This window comes from Amblyomma maculatum, chromosome 1 (assembly GCF_055883805.1).
Source record: "Amblyomma maculatum isolate TAMU_Amacu chromosome 1, ASM5588380v1, whole genome shotgun sequence".
Lineage (NCBI taxonomy): Eukaryota > Metazoa > Arthropoda > Arachnida > Ixodida > Ixodidae > Amblyomma > Amblyomma maculatum.
This window is the reverse complement of record NC_139344.1, coordinates 382,152,813-382,169,838: the sequence shown is the minus strand read 5'-3', so window position 1 is coordinate 382,169,838 and position 17,026 is coordinate 382,152,813. Positions and strand designations below refer to the sequence as shown.

Genomic DNA, 17,026 nt, shown 5'->3' with positions numbered 1-17,026 from the left:
TTCGCTGAACCGCGAAATTCGTAATAACTGTGAATGTGCAGTGTCGCTCAGCCATTCATATCCTTCATAAATCTCGTACTACTCATGGCATGAGGTATTTTTTTTTTACCTCTTAGCCGTTTATTTTTTTGTGGAAAAATGTTTGACGGCGGATTATGTGGCTATATAAAGCTGGTAAAATTCAGCATGCATACACGATGTGTAGATATCGCCAGGCATAACCGTTGAAAGAACAGAGTAGTGTGAACTGACAATATTTCAGAACAGTACGAGGCAGGCCAGACTGGCAGGTGTTGACCACGTCATTTCTGGGAAAAGAAAAAAAAATCTTCTCAATAAATTGTGTGTAGCAGGTTTCTGGGCCTAAGTGCATATGAGGATCGTCGCAGAAAAAATACGAGTTCTAGGACTATTTAGAAAATCGCTAAACATCGTGATTGTACGTGGGTGGTGTTGGACTGCTCAAGTGCCTTCACTTCCGACAAAAACTGCAGACTAGTTTTGTGCGGTCTTGTGTTATGCTACGTTCTGAAAAGAGCAGATACACGAAATTTTCTTTAGCCCATGTCTGCTTTTAAATCACGCTTAATGCATCAGCAAAAATGGATCACAGTGTGAAATGTTAATGCGCTCAGTAATTAATTTATAATTGAAGTTAATCTGCCAATAAGTTTTGGTATTCGTTTCAGGTTGCCGAGACCTTCACGGCGTCCCAAGTGAGTACAAGATATGAGAGCCACATAAGAGCAATATAACGTCTATTTGTTCTGTCGCTGTCATTCTGGGTTTATGGGATTGCTTGGTGTACGAGTTTGCTATAAATGAAAGTACAAGGCAGTAAATATATTTTGCAGCTTTTGTATACATGTATCACGTTATCTCGCACTCATTTGCGACATCGGAGTCTTCATTTAGCAACCGCGACGGAGTGTGACACTTCGTAAAATAAAATTAAATTACAATTTATTTATTAAGTGCAGTCAAATTTCCTGTGGTAATCGATGGGTGCTAATGTCATGCGCTCGGTTCCAAAGCAAAATTACGCTGAGAAAAATTACCGTCCTGATCCCTTTCAACATCCTAACCTGAATCATCTAAGCATGAACATTGAATACATATCCGGGTTTATGGTACGATGGTACTAACTGGACATCACTAGTAAGGTGGTATTCGTCATGCATAGGACATTATTTGGTTATGGGTTGAAGAGGGTCACCTTTTGATCTTGGCAGTGCTATGTATACATGAATGTAGTATTGCGTTGGACTGAGTGGTGCTTTGAAGCCTATATCACCAGGCCCCAAAGAAAAGCGTTCATTGTCGTTCTGCTGATCAGAAACGTTTTTTTCTCGCTATTTTGTACTTGACATTTTACTTCGTAAGAAATCACCCGCCGCGGTGGCGCAGTGGTTAGAGCGCTGGACAGCTGTACCCAAGGATTCGGGATAGCATCCGGCCACGGTAGCAGCTTTCCGATGGAGGCGAAAAACAAGGCGCCCGTGTGCTGTGCGATGTCAGTGCACGTTAGAGAACTCAAGGTGGTCAAAATTTCCGCGGCCCTCCACTACGGCGTCTCACAACCTGAGTCGCTTTGGGACGTTAACCCCCATAAACCAAACCAAACTTCGTAGGAAAGCCACAAAGCAAGAATGTCAATTATCATCAACACTTTATTACTGAAGCAGTCAGCTTTCAACCAACTTTATCGAAGTATAGATGGGCATTTTTTTCCAGTGGGAAAAATGACTGAGTTTTCAGAGTATTGTTGTGTGTGTTGAATATATGTATATCGTTTTTGCAGGCAGTTTTATTCCATACTGAACCAGAATTATCCTAGCGTATAAAAGAAAATGTAATCAAGAGTGCTTTGGAAGTGAAAATAAAGGCAGTAAAAACACTCTCAAATCGACGACACCCTCGTATGACTGGTTTGCTAGCTTTATACGTCTTGTTCTTTAAATATCATTCTTAAAGGGACACTAGAGATAAGTTTACTAACATACCCTTTCTTCTTTTACTTTACTCATTGCCAGAAACCTTAAAACGCATTTACTGCATTTTTAAGGACCTCTACACGCATGTATACACTTTTGTAAGCTCCAGGCTGTCCGTTACATATTTTCTCTCTATATGCTCTTATGTCCCCTGCGACGGCGTCCAAGCCGTTATAGTAAAACAATTTAGGCAGTGATTCGTGTGACGATCCGTGTGATAGAAGCTTTTTGTATGTAGGGGTCTAAATTATTAGCGTGACTAAGCGAATGCCCGCACTGATAGTTAAAAGGACACTGGGCATAACTGCTTCAACTGTTTTCAATTAGTAAATGCAGGCCTCTTAGCTCTTTTTTTACACCTTTGATGTTTGTTCTGCGATAAGAAACAAATTAGGGTAAATTGGAAGATTTGCTCCCTGCCACCTACTTTCAACATGGGCTGTATGCAGTGACGAACTCATCGGCAACCACACAGAGCACAAAACGCAACAGTGTAAAGTGTTCGGTCTGCGTAAATCCTCTCAGCGCACACCTCACTCTCTTCCTTTATCGCCGTTGCACGCATGTTCCTACGCGGTTCAGAGGTAGCACTTTGCTTCGCACAACAAAGGGCCCAAGTCCGATCAAAATTTCTCACTAATTAATCCAATGTTTTTTATAGCGCAGTTGATTTAATTTGCCACCCCTTTAAGATCACCCCCCCCCCCCCCCCCCTTCTTTGAGACTGGTTTAAGGAGAAGAGGCCCACTCGTTGATGGGGAGAATGCCTTGTGACATTTCTCGATCCATTTGACATTTTGAAAATAGAGGGGGGGGGGGGGGGGGGGGGCAGGGTTATAGAGCACGGCGAGGTGGGAGCTTTTTTTTCTCCTTTTGTTATAACGTCATTTCAGGGCCTCGATTTACGCCAGAGAAAAGTATTGCTGTCACATTAGTCAGGTTACAAAGGCGACGTGTGGTGGCGATCCGTATATTTCGGTTTGCAGCTTTTTACAGCTTACGAAAGCTCAGTTTCCGATGAAAAATAAGTCGGTTTTGTTTTTTTTTCGTTAAAATGATATGAACAAAATTTAATTTATTCCCAGTGTCCTTTTAAAGCGGCATAATCAGCCTTAACTGATCATACTGGCATTCTATAACCTTGAAATGAGTTTGCTCATATGTTTCATTCTTTTACCTTGTGAATATGGATGACAACTCCGTTGCACTCGATATAAACGTTTCACTCAAATACGGATAACCAGAAAAATTATCTTGAGTGCCCCTTCAGATAGGCAGTACCAAGGCTAATCAAGAAAGCAGTGCCCCTCAAGACACAACTGAAAAGTTCAGTGCGAATATATTGAAACATATGAATGCGATGAAAATTAAGATCTTCTTTTGCGACGTGTACATAAAACTGGCGTAATGTTAAAACAGTGCCTAGAGCGAGAAGTTACGTCCAAGAAGCTGCGTGCCTGTTTTGACGGAAACTAAACACGGACTCCACTTGGTGTGCGATAAAGCTTAGGTGACGCATAGCTGCCCTGTATGTAGTTGGGGCAAGCATAAAGGCCACTTTCCAGCTTCATGTGGCCGTCGTCTCAGCGCAGCTCACGCTTCGCTGACGCTCCATCGCAGGCGATTGGAGTTACAGATACCAAGTTCCTACTTCGCATACCACGATTTGTTTTAACATCTCACAACAACACTTTTTCTTTTGCTGCCGCGTGCACTCGCGTTAGTGTCTTTGTGTGTTTGCTCGAAAACAGTACGTATATATTTGTTGAGAAAGAAGAAACAACCGTTAACGTTATATTACAAGCTACAAAGATGTATAGCACAAGTACCGGCAGTACGTAGGCGTGCGCACGCTCAGCTATTCGCACTGTGCCGCAACGCAGTGCACCCTTTATCTGTCCTTTTTGACTCGCACAAAGCCCAAGCTCGAAGAAGCTAACATGTACACGCGCTGCATGGTTCTTTACGATGGTAATGACTGAGGCGCTATCTACACGCTCAAATTAAAACCAAAAAGAAAAAAAAACGACTGGCAAAGCAAGGGATGCTACGGTGAGCTTGCTTGTCTGAAATGCGATACTTTGCGGTTAGATGATGTCGTTGAGTCCTTGCTGCCACCTGCAGACGCATTTCTCTCTTTCGTGCGCACTGCGAAAAAACTTGTAGTCTAGTCTAAAGAGTTCCTTTGATGCGCTGCGAACCGTTTCACTCCCGCAAGAAGTTGAGTCGCCTGACAAACGGCTCTGAGTACGAGTACACCGCTCCTGCCCCTCAGTACTTGAACGCAGTAAAGTTTATTTTTTACAGCTGCAACGACTGAAGCTGTCTTCCTCAACTCAATCGTACTCTTTTTAGGGCTCTCTAGATGACTGTGAAAGAATGCTGCTGAGAATCGTTTTTAGCTCCTCACCAAAGATAACCACTTTACATCCGCTGCATTCGCTACTGGACCATACTTCACTTCAAATCAATAGCCGACCCGCTGTATGGCTCTCCGTCCTTGCTGGTACTGACAGTAGCTAAAATCGGCCAGTCTGAATCTTTCATCCCTAAGCTACCATCCAATATTACTTGACTAGATGCCAAGTAATTAGTCCTTTAGTATACGCCTTTCCTTCTGCATGCTTTCTTTTACTCGTGATTATTGTACTCAATTTTGAACATTCGTGCGCTTGTCACGCGCTTGTGCTCCTAAGTTTTGGCCCTTGACGGTTCCCGGACGGCGCTACACAAACTCATTCTGACTCTTTGTGTGCCTTTGTCCCCAAAGGCTCAACGGGCGCGTCGAGCGTTTGCCAGGCGACTGCCGTACGCCTTGCTGGCGCAAAACGACGCGCAGTGCGGGCCCTCATGAGCCCACGTTTGCCATGAGTGGACTGTACAGACTCTCGAGCGGCACGACCTGCGAAGCGGTATTGCTGACGAGTGATTTCTGCGGCGTCTCGTACTGCCTGTGCTTGTAACGACGCGCCGCCATCGTAGCCCCGCACAACACGAGGATGGCGGTGGACACGATGCCCAACACAACGGCCACGGCGACGTTGCTCGTGTAGTGGATGCCCTGGAGCATGAAGTTAGCGTCTCTTGTTCGAGCGCGTGTGCACGATATTTGGATGTGAGCGTCACCTTCATCGTCCTTTACGGCGATACAAAACACGTAGCTGGTCTCCGGCTGGAGGTTATTGATGGTGTAAGACCTGTAGAAGCGGCTCACAGTCACGGACTCGAAGCGTCCTTCTTCGTCACGGCTCACTGACTTGGGACTTGCTCTGAGTAGCGAGTCCTTCCCGTCATCCGGTTTGTACTGAATCTCATACTGAGGGAAACTGTTTCGCGCCGTGCCGTTCCACACGACGGTCACGGACGTGGAGAGGATGCCCTGAGGGAAGATGTGGATGTCGATGTTCTCAACGACCAGGTCGACCACCTTGACCACACGACCGTGCCTGTTCTCGGCAATACACATGTAGGCTCCCACGTCGACAGGCCTCAAATGGTAAATAGTGATGCTGCCAGGTGGCTTGAATTGGACGTGCACGTCATTGCCTGTCTCGTTGCAGACGCGGCCGTTAGGGAGCAGCCAGCGTACCTTGGGTGGCGGAAGGCCAAGGGCGTAGCACTGAAACACCTGGGCGTCGCCGATCTTTCGCTGCACCGTGCTGTTGACAGTTCCGACGAGGAATGGTGGGCACTCGGCCGGCACATCGGCCAGGGATATGTTGAGGAGGCCGCGGCCGACCATTGAGGGCGGCTTGTGGCAGGCCAATTCCTCGGGTTGCATAAAGCGTACGGACGTGTTTGATAGGGCTGACACAGCCTCAACCACCCAGCGGACGTTGCAGTCGCACAAGAGCGGGTTGCCATGCAGAGAAACGTTCAGAGGGGCAGACATATTGCGAAATAGCTCTTCGTTGAGCGCCGAGATGTTGTTACGATGCAGGAGCAGTTGGCTAAGGGACGGAGCGTTGATGAAGGCCTGCGAGTCCACGTACTGGAGCCGAGCATTGTCGTGCAGACGCAGGACCTGCAGTTTTGGTAGGTCTCGGAATGCGCCTCTTTCGATCACTGTCAATGTCGGCACGTGGTCCGCGAACAGCTCGACGATGGGCATGCCGACGAAGTTAGCCGATCGGAACCCCGTGAACGGATTGCTTCCAACGTGAAGCGTGTGCAGGCCGTGCAGCTTTTGCAGAGCCGAGGCGGGCACCCGTGTCAGTTGGTTGCTGTCCAGGTGCAACGTGGTGAGATTGTCCAGGCCCAGGAAAGCCTGATCGCTGAGGCCTCGGATGCGGTTATGAGCGAGCGACAGGTAGCGTAGTCGGTGTAGCAGCAAGAATACGCGAGGGTACACGTAGGAGATGTGATTGTGCGAGAGGGACAGACTCTCTAGAGCGAGTAGGTCCTGGAACCATTCGGGATAGATAGAGGGGAGATGGTTACGGTCCACTGTCAACACACGTAACTGGCGCATGCCGTCAAACACGCGCTCTTCGATGAACTTGATTTGGACGCTGTTCATGAGGAGCGTCTCCAAATGCACAACGCCTCGGAACACGCCGTTGAACAGAGTCTTGAATTCATTATGAGATAGATCTAAGAACTTTAGCCTGCTGATGTTATGAAAAATAATGCCGCGGCCCAGCTGCTTGATATGATTACGCGAAAGGTCCAGCTCTACCAGATTCCTCAAAGTTGGTATCTGGTTGTGAAGGTCCGTCAGCTGATTGCTGTTCAGCAGAAGCGCCTGCGTGTCGGGCGGCAGGCCGACCGGCACAGTCCTCAGTCCACGGCCGGAGCAGTTCGCGGTCCGCAGGTTTAGACCCATGTTCATCGAAGGCTCGACGCTGCACTTGCACACCACTGGGCATTGCACGTCCCACGCGGTGTCACCCGTCGCGTTATGACACAGCACATAACCGCACGAGAGTAGAAAAACCATCAGCTGGTCCAGCCTCGCGAGTGCCTTCTTGGCCTGTGGCGCTGGCACAGCAGTCGTGATGAATGAGGAGCCTGGACGGTTCATGCTGCGTCACGATGGATCCAGGTGGCGTGGGCTCGCCCATATGATTCAGGAATGCGGCTTGGAGGCTTGCCACCGGTACCCTTCCGGTGCTGCCCTCACGGTTGACGGTCGCCTCATGATGTCATCCAGGGAGTTCATCTGCACAGAGTCGAGGACAAATAATGAGGGCTGAGACGATGTCGACATCACTAGAGAGTACACCAGCTCGTGAAAGTAAAACGCTCTCAAAGGGAGCTCATTACCATATTCACTACTTGAATGATCTGGCATTGCATGATTCATTGGAAGGTTACTTTATGTTTACTTTCTTTGGCGATGACTTCATCTAACAAATTGATTATAATTGACAACGCTTCTTTTCCCCGGCGTTACCAGGTGATAGTTTACGTAGACGGAGAACTTCAATGCCCTGTCGTGAGAACTATCCCGCCTTACAAGTTTAAATATATCTCTAAGGTCGTCCTCATAACAAAGTTCAAACGGCTCTTTCATTGCACTACACCCTTCGACAATCGCATGAACGTGCGCACGTCCATAACCCAAATATGAAAAGTTTGGCAGCCAAAACGCGTAATACTATAGCACACCACAGCACTCTTGACCGGCCTGTTTCAAACTTTTGTCGTGAAGTGCCAAGCGGGCGGAGACGATACAGGGAAGAGGGATTGAGTCAAGGGAAGGTCGCAGAAAGAGGCTTACAGGCGGCTCTTCGTGTCAAAGGAGTTCCAGCGGTGCTCCTAACACGTCTTTGCTTCACCACCCATTTATAACAGCGTTCACGAAAGCGCGCACCAAAAACCGAACGCGCACACACACACAGCTGGAAGAGGCGGAGGAAAGACAGGAGCCGCGTCGCTTCGATTGGAAAACCTAGGCCAGAGGAGGAGGAGTAGGAACGCTCGCCCTCCTCTGAGTCGCTTGGAGGTAACACGATTTCATTTTCTCGGCTCTGCTCTTCGGTCTCATTTCGCTTGATGTCGACCGCTCCTAATGTGCGCCTCGGAGCCGCTGCTGCTGCCTGGGGTGTGGGTTAGCGGCCTTTATTCCCAATCCTTTTCTCCACCGTCTTACTACCCTCTTCCCCTTTTTTTACTCTCTCCTTTATATTCTCCAAGTCGCTTTGTTTCGTCTTTCGCTCTCCGCTATCTTTGTTTTATTTTGGTTTTCTCTTCGGTGTGTAAACGCTCTTCCCTTTCCTGTTACGACTTCCAAACTATCGATTCTTTCTCTTCCTTTCATATACCCTTATCAACTTCCTCTGCTCTTATCCTTCTTGTCCCTCTTCTTTTTTGCCCTTCCTGTATGCGTTCAGACGGCGGCTTTATGACGTTTTCAGAAGCTCTCCCGAAGCCTTTCCGGACTTCACTCCTGGCTTTCCTATTATTGTCTCTTTTTTTTTTTCTTGCCAACCTTCCTTTATTTGTCCCCTCGCCTCAAGTTCAGTTCTCTACATCCGTCCCCATCTCCCTTCTTTTTTTCTTCAAACCTTACCATCCGTTTCAGTTCTTGTTCCCCTTTCTTTCCCTTTCTTCACTTAGTGTGCGTTTTCGAGGCCAAGGAAAGAAAAGGAGGATGAAAGAAGTGGGAAGAGTAGGTGGAAGTTTTATTTACATCTTTTTCTTTTTCCTTTCCCGCGTGCCTAAATTGCGCGTCTTTTACTTTTACCGCCCGGCCGGCTCATTCGTGGCAATCGGTCATGGTCGGTTGGAGTGTGTGCTTGCGGTCTTCTCACTAACGCCGCTTCATCGAGGCTCATGAATTCCTTGTGCCTGTTGGATAAGAGATTGCTTCGCTGTAGGCCTAAGTGTGTGCTTTCGGGATTCTCTCCTATATAGTTTCTCCCTAACTCTTCCAAGGGCCCTTTCATTGCTGCTTTTCTACCCTCCTTTTTCTTATACTTCTCCGTTAGGCTGCTCCTCGTTGCGACACACAAGTCGTGTTGACTTTGCTTAGCGTCCTTGTTATATAGCCCTATCCTTCTCGTCGACGGCTCCACGACGGAGGCAGGTTATACATCGCGAGACGTGAAGTCAGTGACGCCATTGTTTAGGGCAGACTGACGCAATAGATATTGATGCGTTTCATTTTCTCTTCCTCTCTGTCATGTAGTTTGTAAGGAACTCGCGGACAGCGTTTTAATTTTCTCAGCCGTGTACTTTCTAGGCTGTCTTCGTTCTATTCTTTCCATTTTTCATCTGGCCAAGTTACATGCACTAAACTAAGTTTCAAAAGCCGTAACTCGGCTGTCTCGCTTATATATGATCCCACCTGAAAATAAAAATGTTTTGCAACCATTTTACGAAGGCCGTCCTAGTGCCCGCACCAAATGTAAGCAAGCTCTGTTCCTTTTTTGTTTCGCCCTGTGGAGGAGTAGGCACCTCGGTGGCTATATGGGCTGAAAATTAGAACCGACGTTCCTTCGCATATGTTTTAGCGGAATCCAATATACAAAAAGAAAAATATTGCGTAATAGAGCGTTGCGCAAACGAAATTGATCTTATTTTCTTCCTTCAGTCCTGCACTGCGGGTTGAACGGGAAATGAAACGATCACCGGCTGAATGCGAGGTGTGCGAACCGCGTTTCGAAACTCGGGACATACGGATATGAAAGAAGACGATGAGGGGATCCGTTCTCGATGATGAAACAAAAACAAAGACCGCACTGCTACACTCTGCCGTTAGCTACAACATTTTTCTCTTTTCGAAAAGTATCATTGTTTCAGCAGTAATATACTACGCAATCCACCGTGTGAGCAACCTCTGAGTGCTCGGAATGACAATATGGCCCGCGTGTATGAGCAGCTGGATGAAAGAAGTATATAAGTTGAACCTCGCTACAACGAAACTGACGGGGCGCGCGAAAAATTTCGTTAAAGCGAAATTTCGTTGAGGCGAAAACAGCCCAAAAACACTGTGAGGTTGGACCACATAGTGCCAAAACATCATTTATTTCCAAAGAAGTCGGTCAGCTTCTTCTGCTTCTTTTTTTTTGCCACGAGTGCAGTAGCGCGACTTTCGCACTCGGTGAACAGTTGCATCGCGACGTCGTCATCGTGAGCACCGAAAAACCTGCGGATCACATCAAAAGCATCCATCACTTTTATTGCAGGTGGTGGCGCTAAATCCTCCGCGTCGCTGTCATCATACAGCATACAGGCATAGCCAAGCGCCTTTTGCTGCAGCATGTTTCCGCTGACCGGCATCTTCTTTGCGCGCACGTCGAGGAACCACGTGTAGAGAGCCTTCTCAAGGTCCTCGTGAGCAGCTTGCGTCAGCTTTTTCCGCTTCGCGGATGTCCCCGAAGAAAGAGCTTGCGCTATCGCGTCTTTCGACTTCAAGATCGTTGACAGCGTGCTCTGTGAGATGCCGAAGTCCGCTGCAACATTTCCCTTTTTCCTGCCGCTGGATGCCGCGCTGATAATCCGTGCCTTCTCTTCAAGCGAGAGGAACTTCCGCTTTCTAGATGAAGTCGCCATGCTCGCATTCATTACAGCGCACTAGCAGCACAAGCACGAGTGAAAAAAACTAGGGCAAACGCGCTGCTGTTGCCAGGCTGCTGCGTCCTTTGGCAACGGATTGGTTGCGGCTCTGGATTGGAAGAAAACGGGAGCTTGCCCCCGCGCCTTGTCGCAAGGCAGCCAGCCCGATTGTCATCAACACCAAGCTATGGCGGTGATATGTGCGTTTCAGTGAGTGGATTAGTTGGGTCCAGCGAATGTTTAGCGAAACAAAGCAGCGTGGGCCTATGGAAGTACATAGATGGGCGGCGATATGCTTGTTTTATTGTAAGATATATTTTTAAATCGAGCTTCGCATAGCAAAAATTTCGTTGAAGCGGAAACGCGCCCCAAAAATGATTCGTTGTGATGAGAAATTTGTTCCATTACTTTGTATAGCAAGCTGACGGGGAATTGGAAATATTTCGTTGAAGCGAAAATTTTGTTGAAGCGACGTTCGTTGTAGCGGGGTTCGACTTATCAGGTTTTCCATCTGTGTTATTAGTTTAGGCCAATATACAACTGAAGTTTAAGTGACCGAGGCTATATAAGAACAAAAAAGAAAGGATGCAGCTGTAGCTACGACATAAATTTACTTTGTGGTCGGAGGCAAGCGAACGTTTTCATTTCTACTATTTGCTATCTTGATTACATAGTACTCGTAAACCGCCCAAGTGATACAGCTTCTCTCTATGCAATAGAGTTTCAGTCGACTGCGCAGCAGATTATGTGGTAAAATGTGAGCTTTGAAATCTCAAATTTTGTGCACGCGACGCCGAGCTTCGCCATGTTCTGAGTAACTCCAATCGTAACCTTTAGTTTGTGACTTCGTGATATTCCTCTTGCATTATAAACTACTAACCTATATGTCTGACTGGAGGACTTGGTGACGTCAGCCGCATCTATCGCCTGTAGCAGTGCTTTCTTTCAGTTCAGAGGTAGTTACTCCATGCGGTTACTGTTGTTTTATATATCATTATATCGAAAATGTTAAATGCGATGTTAAAAAATAAGAGTTATAAGAGAAGGATTATAAGAAAGATTAAAATTTTTAAAGTAACGCCACAGACATGGAAATTGTCCGGTTCAAAAATTATTGATAATGAAAGCAGTGTATACTCGATGTATAAGTATAAATAAACTGGAATGGAAATTTCCGGACTGAAAATTAGAGAAAGTCATGTTTGTTGCGAACACCTGGTACATTTATAGATATTGTTGGTTCCTAAACATTTTTCCATTTAGTGGTTACCAATTTAAATTCCAGCCGTTTCCCGTGAAACATATTTCAATGGCATCACGATTACAGGCAGTTAGATTATTGGAATTGGAATTGGTTTATTGATTCCTCGTACAATATTTCGCAGTTAAAATATGGTGCGTGGCGGGAAAAGGAAATTACACCTCTTACTGCATTTTTGGTTCGGGCTAAAAATTGTCATCTGTCATTAGTGCGTAAGTTATTTATTATTCATTTATTAGTACCTCACAAACTCGAAAGACCATTTGATGAGGGGGCGTAAGAAAGAGTAGGAATGTATATAAATTTGGGAAATGCGCACACTGACTGCATAACGACAATGCTACGAGGCTAATACACAAAGAAACACAAACTTTGCCCAGAAAAGGTTGCAAAAGTGATATTTTATGTATATTTTTGTATCTCACAAACCCTCAAGAGCAATCTCTGAGAGGTTGTAAGAAAGGAAAAGAATGTACCTTTTTGAACTGTTTAGTTTTAGGAAAATATCGGTATCGAAAAAGATCAGTATGCTGAAACGAAAAAGAGGCTACGAAGCTTAACTGCGCTATGCAATGCAGGTGAAATAACTGACTGCGTTTTAATATACATGCGGTGGAGGCAGAGATTATTATGTAATTGTCGTGAACAGCGTACTAGATGATTCAAGTTGCAGAAACGAAGCGCGGGTTTGGAAGGGTCGGGGATAGTGCTAGTGGGTTATCTACATGAGGTTCCATAGCGGACAACAAAGAAGGGACACAACACGAATTTTTATTTCGCTCTGATAGCTTATAAAAAACAGGCAGCAACGTTATCTTGTCATCGCATGATGTGTCAATGCATGCAAACAAAATAACAACAAAACAACACTAAAACCAACCTACCCGTGAGCAATTTCACGCAATCGCCTACTACCCCGAATAAAAAAGAAATGTCTTTTTTTTTTTTTTATTATGAAACAGAACTACTAACACACTTTCCAACGCCTCTTTTTCCTTTGCTGCAGCTTCAATTATCTCTGTACTTTTTTGATCACCATGTTTGCCTATCACTGAACAATCTTCACACTCGGACGCGCAGTTGTGACCACGGCAGTGACGAGCTAAATTGCCCGAATCGTCATCTTTAATGTTTCTGTGGTGTTCACTATAAGTCGCTTATTTAGGCAGCGGGATGTCTGCCTTATATACAACTTGCCAAAGAAAGTGGTAATCTGTAGACGACATTCTCCGTACATGTCACGAACGGGTTCTTATGCCGTATAGAGCAGGAACTCCGATCAATGTCATCCGGGCATGTGGCCTTACATATAGGGGATAATTTTTTCGGTGCTGACACGCCAACTTTTAGCTCAATTTTCTGTAAAATCTTTGAAATATGACAAGACCATGAAAGATTTCCCGCGCTTATGTCTTAGTGCAAAATGACAGAAGAACAGAAAGACAAGACAAACATGAGCGCTACTGACGACTGATTTATAGAAGGGTGAAAGACTCGTATAAACATGCCACAGGGCTGCGCCGACTCTACCTAACAAGGAAATGAAAATATCTGCATAAAATCAGAGTAGACGCGAGAGGAAATTCATCTCAGCCTTCTTCAGTACACGATAGACCAGTCACTAAAAAAGTTCAATTCTCCGTTCCTGATAAACTTCTGCTATAGACTGATACGCCGATGAATTTTTGCTCACAATAGGTGCAAAGAGTGGTCAACAAAATTCTGGTGTTACTTATTGTCCAAATCCTTGGCATGCTCCTTCTGACAGTCATTCACGCAACGCAATGTCTGGTAAATGTACACTTCTCTGAGAACAGGAGAATTTTGTAGGCGACGCTCATAGCGCACTGTACAAAACGCTTTCCGTGGTTCTTCTGACAATCCTGTTTAGTTTTTTTTTTTGTTTTTCGCACTTACTGTGATGGTTGAGCGGAGCGAATTTCTTGGGAGCTGAAAACACTAGCCCAATATTTCACACTTCTACATCATAAAACATTTGTTGTTAACTGAATCCTTGGATATTTGTGTAACTTTACCCCAGGTAATGAGTTGTTATTTATAGAGCAGTTGAAGTCATAATTATCATGCTTGCGGCTAGAATCACATATTTACTTTTATAAAGTTTTAGGGACGTGTGCCAGTTTTTACAACAATAAACAGCAGTGTTAAATTAAACCATTTTGAAAAACATTAGAGGGGTTCAGCAGCGAGGGAAATCTTTGGCTGCGGGCGACCGAGCGTTACATCGAACACAACCATCAATGCATCAAAGTTCATCAGCGTTTTATACGAAATCCACTTTTATGCCGTGAGTAGAGTGTATTGGAATGTCCGTGAGCAAGCAATGCCGGCAGATGTTTTCCTGCTCCACTCAGCTTTTCGCGGCGGCACTCGCATGCGCAGGGCGGAAACTACCCTTCTCCTCTCCGCGTCAACGCGTGCATTGACGTCGTAGAGGCATGATGGAGGATGACCTCTGCCGGCTAACACAGGCATTCCTCGTTAGCAGGATAGTATACTCCTATCCCTACTATCACCTTCGCCGAAAAGATGAGGAGGCAGTTAACAGCATCATCCGCTCGGTGTACAAAGCTGCCCTAGGGTTGCCACAATATGCTAGCACACGACACCTCCTCCAACTGGGGATTTACAACACTCTTTCCGAACTTATAGAGGCACACAAGACAGCCCAAATTCATCGCCTCTCCAGGACAAATCACGGCCGTCTCGTCCTTGACCGGTTAAACGTCAACCCAATAGGCGATCCCCATCCCACAGCCCCCCTCCCGACATGTGTACACAGCCGCCTCGTTGTCAAACCACTACCAAAAAACATGCTCCCTGGCCGACACGACGCGCGTCGTCAACGCAAAGCCAGGGCACTCGATAAAACCTACCATACCGATCAACACGCAACATACGTGGACGCGGCAAGGCAAGATGCAACAACATATGTGGCCTGTGCTACCACGCCGCAATCTACACTGATCTCCGCCGCCACGGTGCGTGCCCCCTCCCCCACCGCAGCGGAAGAAACAGCTATAGCGCTCGCCATCGCTGACCCGCGTACGCGTACAGTCCTTAGTGACTCAAAAAGAGCAATTCTAAATTTCTCGGCAGGCTACATCTGCCTTCCTGCTGCACGCATCCTGCGCGGCTGCACTCCCGACCACAAAATTAACCTAGTCTGGGTACCCGCCCACGCGGGCAACTCTGGAAACGATGGGGCCGACCAACTTGCCCGAGGATTAACAATCCGGGCGGCCGGTCTCACGCATCTAGACGCACTCGCTGAAGCCCCCCAGACTTTCGCCGAAATTACCAATTTACACAAAGAGACGCGACGCCTTTTCCCGCCTCCCCACCCCGACCTCGACCGAGCACAAGCCACCCTGCTGCGCAGATTACAGACCCACTCATTTCTTAGTCACTCCAGGCTATCACTAATTACTAACGGGGAATACGACCCCGCATGTCCAAATTGTAACAACGGAGAACCCGCCACTCAGGCGCACATCCTCTGGGGATGCGTAAATAACCCGCCCCCAAGGGCCCTCCTGCCAGCTCCCTCTGCGGAAAGCTGGCACCAACTCCTTACCAAGCCAGACAGGAACACACAACTTTCACTCATTTCGTGGGCCCAGGATGTCGCCCCCACCTGGGGGCCACACAGGACCCATCTGCCCTAATTCACAACATCTGGGGCAAATAAAGTTGTCTCTCTCTCTCTCTCTCTCTCTGAGATACCGCTACCCTCCTCCACCTCCTTCCCTGTAGTGAGCGCAGCCAGCGGCGGAGCACGCGGCGCACTTATTGCGAAAACCGGTCTTAGCGCATGCGCACTTCCGCTCTTTTTCAGGCCCCGCGAAATACGTGAAGAGTAGCGTAGTGTAGCTTTAGCTACCAAACTGAATGGTCAGACTAAAAGGCGACCTTACGGTAAGCAGCCCAGTCGTCCACGAAAAGGCCTAAACGAGATGTATTATTGTTGAGGAGGCATTTATGCAAATTAAAAAAAAAAAAAAAAAGTAACGGTCCAAGTACGTTTTTTACCTCTTTCCAACTTCCAACATATGAAATATCAAAAGTTCCGAATGCAATTCAAGGCATTGCAACCAAAATTCATACCTGTCACGATAGTGAGTAAAGTGAGTAACGCACGTACTATCGGAGACAAAAGTCGAGCTCGAACACTGAACGGCCACTAAAGCACATAAATGCAGTACCGGCCGCTTATGTCCGATCATACTGTGGATGTGAAAGTTCGACGAATTTTTCTCACGTGTGATCGAGAAACAATGCGATTATTCATATGCATGGTGCTTGTAATCTAAAATCGCCAGATACGCTTTCCAGATACTTTTCTCCCCAATAGTGGCTTTTATACCTTGCCACAATGTTAAAAAATATTCTCGAAGGCTCAAAAGTAAAGAGACACATAGAAAATAAAACAAGTCAATATTAGGGGCCTGCAGCGGAAAGCACTGTTACTTAGCTCTTTACAAGGTTCACGCTTTTGTGGAAGCACAATCCTTTCACTGGCTTCTTCTTGGCGATTTCGATATCCGTTATTTTCTTTCCTTTTATTTTTGCGTCGCAACTATGATTATGGCCGCCATTTCTTTCTTTCCCCATGGACTCGAAGAAGGAATGACGGCGCCCGAGTCCTTTTTCCCCAAGAGTGAGAATTGAATAACGTCGCCGAAAACACGATGGCACATTTTCAAGAAAGAGCGCATCTTGGAACTTAAGGCTGCGCGTCCTTGTTCCTTTCGTCACGCACCCCTGGATTCAGCCGCCGCCTGCCACACCCACAGAAACTTTTCGAAAGTGACATTCAGAGCTAGTGACAAAAGGCGCGCACATAGACAAGATGACAAAGCCATGAAGTAGTCAGTAAAAAAAAATGTTATAGTCGGCTATTTCGCATTTCACGCTTCGATTACTCCACAAATATGATATTCAAAGCGAAAGCGATACAAGAAATGAAGGCCAGAAGCGTAGAGGAGGTTTCTTAGATAATCATTTATGAAATGATCTTAGAAGCGTTAGGCGGCAAGAATAATGCGGTAAAGGTCTTGTTTCGTTTGCACGATCTTACGCTTTTGGAAACATTTTTTCTAAGAGCAGTGTAGAGCTTTTAATGGCGCTCCTTTAAAGTAAGAAAAAAGTAGAAAATGCTGATGCAGTCTTGCCGACGCGCTTTTTGTGATATACATTCGCGCTCTTGCACGTTACAGTAATATTTATGAAGACTGAAGAGGAGTCC

The 17,026-nt window shown here is 46.4% G+C and overlaps 1 protein-coding gene across 1 annotated transcript; it reads right to left on the bottom strand.

Annotated features, from left to right (window-relative positions):
* Window positions 1–4,842: 4,842 nt before the first annotated feature.
* LOC146208379 (leucine-rich repeat neuronal protein 1-like) lies at window positions 4,843–7,136 on the bottom strand. The gene has a single exon (XM_084593004.1). The coding sequence runs from the start codon at window positions 7,015–7,017 to the stop codon at window positions 4,843–4,845; it is 2,175 nt and encodes a 724-aa protein (XP_084449130.1). The 5' UTR covers window positions 7,018–7,136.
* Window positions 7,137–17,026: the final 9,890 nt, after the last annotated feature.